General features: G+C 40.0%; 1 protein-coding gene across 3 annotated transcripts; it reads right to left on the bottom strand.

Annotated features, from left to right (window-relative positions):
- Nucleotides 1–1,114: 1,114 nt before the first annotated feature.
- GNGT1 (G protein subunit gamma transducin 1) lies at nt 1,115–6,491 on the bottom strand. Of its 3 annotated transcripts, none has more exons than XM_077271800.1 (3): nt 6,472–6,491; nt 3,798–3,896; nt 1,115–1,552 (listed from the first exon to the last, which is right to left on the bottom strand). In XM_077271800.1, exons 2-3 carry the CDS (start codon nt 3,891–3,893, stop codon nt 1,427–1,429), a joined length of 222 nt encoding a protein of 73 aa, XP_077127915.1. In that variant the 5' UTR covers nt 3,894–3,896; nt 6,472–6,491; the 3' UTR covers nt 1,115–1,426. The 3 variants fall into 3 exon arrangements, with proteins under 3 accessions (XP_077127915.1, XP_077127914.1, XP_077127913.1); XM_077271799.1 differs by lacking the exon at nt 6,472–6,491 and adding an exon at nt 3,982–4,039; XM_077271798.1 differs by lacking the exon at nt 6,472–6,491 and having other exon boundaries at nt 3,798–3,975.
- Nucleotides 6,492–6,775: the final 284 nt, after the last annotated feature.

The raw sequence follows: 6,775 nt of genomic DNA on the forward strand, positions 1-6,775 counted from the left end.
AAAATGAGCTTTTTTAAGAGAATTTTTCACCAAATGTTTCACATTGAACTTCATACTATTATGTAATAGTGGCTGCTTTGTGGAATAATTATTATTTTCTTAATTTTGCCTCTCCATTGCGCCATTACAGAGACATTATCAAAGTATTTGGCACCTAATGAGGTACGATTTTTAAGTCCAAGTGGGTGATATCAGACAGTTCTCACTTGGGGCTTGCACTTCTTCTCCCTTCATGATGTTGACCAAACATATGCAGGCAGCAACACTCAAAGGAAAGAAAAACAAACCACCACCATAGCTAAGAGCAGATTTTTCAGTGTGAAAGATGCAAGGATACAGCTCTGATCTCCTGGTCTCACCTCCTGCATGATTGGGAAATGACAGGAGTAGCGCACAGGTGACAAACACCTTTCAAATAAGTTCCATGTAGAGGAAATGGCAGAACAGCTGAGTTTAGCTGTGTTACGTTACAAACCCCTCTATCAGCTCTCCTCTTCTCATAGCACTGTCACCTCTGCTGCACTGCCTCTTCCCCCACTTCCTGTCCAGAAATGAGTCACAAATGACTGTTGTGCTAAGGACAACTTGTAATCGCTTAGCCGTGAGATGAGGCCTGTCATGGTGGACCCCAAGCCAAATAGGGAAGCGATTGTTAATTGCAGAAGCCATGTTTCCCTCTCATGCCTCTCAGCTGTATTTATGATAGGAACAGGTTAACAAGTTTTCCCTTTCCTCGTCACCTAGTCCCTGGGTCCAGACTTTACTAAGTAACATGCAGCCAGGGGGTTTCAGTTCCGCCTTCTGTCCGCTGCTATTGGACCTTAGTATAGTTTTTCCATTTGTCTCGCTCTCAAGTTGGATGAGCAATAATACAGAGTACATTCCAAACCTACAAGTTCTCCTCCCCTTGGTCCCTCTTCCTCTTCTCTGGCATCTGCTGTCAAGGCTTGACAGCGCTATGAGAAGAGGAGAGATGAGGGAAGGGTTTGTAATGTGACGCAGCTAAACTCAGCTGCATTGTCCCTCTACACGGATTCATGGAGCAGGAAATCAGAGCTGAATCAGAGCTCCGTAAGAAGGATCATCTCACACTCGTATACACCAGCAAGGACCGTACAAGAGTATCAAGTTTTTATTCTAGAATAAAAGGAATTAATTGGATCAACAAACACACATTTTATGAAAACAATCTAGTGCGGCTCATACAGCGACATGTTACACTTAGAGCCAAGTTTTTTTTTTGGTTTCAGAACATTCTTTGTGAGCCGCAAGCCCAAGGTCGGTGCTAGTTCTCACAGAGTGCAGTAGGAAATTAAATAATAATGTCCTTCATCCAGATTCCACATAGTGATGCACATGTGCCAGGAGAGCCAAAAACGATATCTACACCATCGCTTGACTGAAGAAACCAGTCCTAAGGTGGGGTTTAGGCAATGACACATCCACCTTTCTCCTTGAATGGGTTTTTGTCTTCTGGAACTCCCTTTACAAGAGGGTCTTCTCCAGAATTACCTTCAATATACGTCTTAATTTCTTCACACATTTTGGAAACCTTAATGGAGAAACACATGATCAATGTCAGGTTGGTGGAGGAAAGCCTTCCTAAATGTGTATTTATCCTAAATTAGTTTTTATAAACCGTAAAAAAAGAATAAATCTTTACCCAAACTTTAATTGCCTCCCCTATGTCACACAGAGGTCCAGGAAGCCAAGGAATAGGGGGGTTGTTTATAAGGGTTCTCAAACTGGTGATCTCATGGTCAACTGTGACCACTGGTACTATTTGTCCCCCACCAAAACAATTTTTTTTTTTTATTCAAGTAGATCACCATCTCAACCTGAAAAAGTCGCACCAAAATACTGGTGTACTCAAAAATCCACCAGGAGGGGACAGGAGTGGAGTTGTGCCACATTTTGCAACTTTTTAAAAAAGAGAAGTTGATGAATCAGTGGAAAATATCTGGAATCACTAAACTCAGCCACAGAGCGGAAAAGACAAAAAAATAAGCGAGCAAATAGAAAATAGACTTCAAAAAAGTAGCAAATACAATAATGAACTGGACGCAAATAAAAAAGGTGCAAAACCAGACAAACAAACAGGCACAAAGGCGATGAGGAATCCGGTCCTAAATGTTCTGGTCGGTGGCTGGGTCGTGTCTGAGAATGGATACATGTGACACATGTTACATATCCATACATGCAGCTGGAAGATTAATAATGCTGCGTGCCCACGATCAGGGAGAGCAGATGCAGAACATGTGTCCTGGGTCCAAACGCTGCGTTCTACGTTACAAGCACCGTGGATGGGATTTATAGAAATCTGATACCCACTGTGCTGCTATCTGACACTGTGTATACTCCCCCGCCGTATGTGAATTATCTGCAGGGGAGACACTAACCACAGCCACTTATTACATGCCGGATATCCGCACGGTTCACTAAGAACATGCGGATTTAACTGCGTGATTAGAACGCCGCGTTTAGGAGGCAGCAAAAAATACTCTGTGTCCAAAGCGCTGCTATTCCTGCTGGTGGGCACAGAGCCTGAGAAGAACGACGCACAATGTATCAGCGCAGCCGCGGTGTGGCCTGGTTACTCTATGAAACATATGTCACAAACAGGATAAGGATTGTGCATAGTAATAGGATTGCAGCTATGATCGTCATAATCCACACCATGAACGATTATATCCAGAATGACCAGCGAATGAGGAATAAATTGGCAAGATATATTTTTACCCACCACAATATAAATTCCTGGATCTTATATTCAACTAGATCAAATCCTTGTAATTTTCATCAATTTTTATTTTTTTTCTCAATATCTATCCATCATCTATCTATTATCTATCTATCATCTATTATCTATCTATCATCTATCTATTTAATATCTATTATCTATCATCTATCTAATTATTATCTATCTATTATCTATCATCTATCTATTATCTATGTATTATCTATCTATTATCTATCTATCTATCTATTATCTATCATCTATCTATCTATCTATCTATTATCTGTTTTATCTATCTATCTGTCTATCATCTATTATCTATCTATCATCTATCTATTTAATATCTATTATCTATCATCTATCTATTATCTATCATCTATTATCTATCATCTATCAATCTATTATCTATCTATTATCTATCTATCATCTATCTATTATCTATCTATTATCTATCATCTATCTATTTTCTATCATCTATTATCTATCTATTTATTATCTATCTATCAATCATCTATCTATTATCTATCTATCTATCTATCTATCTATTATCAATCTATTATCTATCTATTATCTATCATCTATCTATTTTCTATCATCTATCTATCATATATTCCTTTATCTCCATACCCAGTTTTTATACCACTTTTGTCGCAGCCTCTCTTCTATCCCAGGAACAGTCAGTCATGGAGCCATTTCCTAGGAGTTGCCCCCAGTTGCCTCCCCTCCTATCTTCCCAGTCTCACACGTCACTTGCTGGAACCACAGAATCCTCCATTTATCTCTCATTACAGGAATAACAAGTGTAGATCCCAGACTGGTCACATTGTAGATGAAGCAGAGCTGAGTCTGACTATTGCAGTTACGTTATCACCATATCTTATCTGCCTTTTACTACTGAACAGAAAGAAACCTTTTTTGTATTTTTATAACTCAGAAAGTTTCAGTCAACAAAAAATAATAAAAAAGACAAAATGAAATGAGAAATTCAGCTCTGCTACATCTGATTACAAAGTTTGCAAAGTTTCTGTCAGCTCGTTCTCAGCAGGAACTTTCCACTTACCAGTTGTCTCTCCAGTTTCACTTCTTTCTTGAGTTGTTCAACTTCCATTTTTAATTTATCTTTTTCTGTTAGATCTTCTATGTTGATGACCGGCATTTTCTGATGGGGAAAAAAAGGTACAATATAGGCCGATGAAGATTTTCTGGAACTGGTCATAGCATGTAGAGCTCCCTACATGACTTACTTGTGCTCTGGTGGCTGGACTCCCTGAAGTAGCCGCTTCCTCTGCTCCAGCCTCCTCTGTCTACCTTCCTCAAAGCCTCAAAACAATAGCAGTGAGCTGTGTAATCTGCATAATCCCGGCTAATCTCAGCTAATGGAGGGCTGGGGTCCTCCAGATCCCCCCACTACATGGCTGCAGCCACTGAAAGTAAATCCCCCCATGCTACAACAATACCAACTATCTATCCATGTATCTGGGGGAATAAAGTCAGTAAAGTCCACATTTTCACTTATTTTCATTGGTTTGCTGCATCCATTCTATTTTTCTCTATTGTTTCCTCTCTACCTATCTACAAAAAAACAACGAAAAATAATAAGAATAAACCATCTACCTATTATCTATCTATCCATTGTCTATCTATCTATCTATCTATCTATCTATCTATCTATCTATCTATCATTTATCTATCTACAGTGGATACGGAAAGTATTCAGACCCCTTTAAATTTTTCACTCTTTCTTTCATTGCAGCCATTTGGTAAACTCAAAAAAGTAATTTTTTTTCTCATTAATGCACTCTGCACCCCATCTTGACTGAAAAAAAAACAGAAATGTAGAAAATTTTGGAAATTTAATAAAAAGAAAAAAAAATGAAATATCACATGGTCATAAGTATTCAGACCCTTTGCTCAGACGCTCATATTTAAGTCACATGCTGTCCATTTCCTTGTGATCCTCCTTGAGATGGTTCTATTCCTTCACTGGAGGCCAGCTGTGTGTAAATAAACTGATAGGACTTGATTTGGGAAGGCGCACACCTGTCTATATAAGACCTCACAGCTCACAGTGCATGTCAGACCAAATGAGAGTCATGAGGCCAAATGAACTGGCCAAGGAGCTCAGAGACAGAATTGTGGCAAGGCACAGATCTGGCCAAGGTTACAACAGAATTTCTGCAGTACTGAAGGTTCCCAAGAGCACAGTGGCCTCCATAATCCTTAAATGGAAGAAGTTTGGGACCACAAGAAGTCTTCCTAGACCTGGCCGTCCAGCCAAACTGAGCAATCATGGGAGAAGAGCCTTGGTGAGGTGTAAGGAAGAACCCCAAGATCACTGTGGCTGAGCTCCAGAGATGCAGTAGGGAGATGGGAGAAAGTTCCACAAAGTCAACTATCACTGCAGCCCTCCACCAGTCAGGCTTTATGGCAGAGTGGCCCGATGGAAGTCTCTCCTCAGTGCAAGACATATGAAAGCCCACATAGAGTTTGCTAAAAAACACATGAAGGAGTCCCAGACTATGAGAAATAAGATTCTCTGGTCTGATGAGACGAAGATAGACCTTTTTGGTGATAATTCTAAGTGGTATGTGTGGAGAAAACCAGGCACTGCTCATCACCTGCCCAATACAATCCCAACAGTGAAACATGGTGGCAGCATCATGCTATGGGAGTGTTTTTCAGCTACAGGGTCAGGACGTCTGGTTGTCATTGAAGGAGATATGAATGCGGCCAAGTACAGGGATATCCTGGATGAAAATCTCTTCCAGATTGCTCTGGACCTCAGACTTGGCCGAAGGTTCACCTTCCAACAAGACAATGACCCTAAGCACACAGCTAAAATAACAAAGGAGTGGCTTCAGAACAACTCTGTGACCATTCTTGACTGGCCCAGCCAGATCCCTGACCTAAACCCAACTGAGCATCTCTGGAGACCTGAAAATGGCGTCCACCAACGTTCACCATCCAACCTGACAGAACAGGAGAGGATCTGCAAGGAAGAATGGCCGAGGATCCCCAAATCCAGGGGTGAAAAACTTGTTGCATCATTTGCAAGAAGACTCATGGCTGTACTAGCTCAAAAGGGGATTCTACTCAATACTGAGCAAAGGGGCTGAAGACTTATGACCATGGGATATTTCACTTTTTCTTTTTTAATAAATTAGCAAAAATTTCTACATTTCTGTTTTTTTTTCAGTCTAGATGGGGTGCAGAGTGTACATTAATGAGGAGAAAGGAACTTTACTGAATTTACCAAATGGCTGCAATGAAACAAAGAGTGAAAAATGTAAAGGGGTCTGAATACTTTCCACACCCACTGTATATATGTGTGTATGTGCTGCTGTGTGTAGGTACATGTGTGTGTATATGTGCTGCGTGTATATAGATGTATATATATATGTGTACTGTATATGTGTATATAGATGTGTCTATGCTCTGTGTATCTGCTGTGTATATTTACATGTGCATTTATGTGCTCTGTATATAAATATGTATATACTGTATGTGCGTGTGTGTATGTGTTCTGTGTAGGTACATGTGATTGTTCATTTCATTGGGCCTATTTCATTAAGGTGTTTATGCCAGAATTCTAGAGCATCTTGATAAGTCACAACATTTTTACAGGTATCGTAAGAAAATATTGCAACTTTTGTCTTTTTCGCACCAGTCCTGGCCAACTGTGCCAATATGAGCAGAACATGGGTGGCGCACGTTACTGTAGCAGTTATATTTACCCCAGAAATGTTCTCCAGTCCAGACCGTTGTTCATTTCTGCCGGCACTTGTAAGGTTCCTAATTCATTAGGTGGTGTGCTCCTTTTAATGAATTGGGTGCATCTTACTCCAGCAGCCCTGGTCAATAAGAATGGCCTGCACAACACAAGGCTTAGCGAATCAGGACAATTAGGTTTATATTCATATTGTTGATTAACAAAAATTCTTAATAACTAATATATATATATATATATATATATATACAGTGCTCAAAAAAATAAAGGAAACACTTAAACAACAGACTGTAACTCCAAGTAAGTCAAAC

This window comes from Ranitomeya variabilis, chromosome 6, assembly GCF_051348905.1.
Source record: "Ranitomeya variabilis isolate aRanVar5 chromosome 6, aRanVar5.hap1, whole genome shotgun sequence".
Lineage (NCBI taxonomy): Eukaryota > Metazoa > Chordata > Amphibia > Anura > Dendrobatidae > Ranitomeya > Ranitomeya variabilis.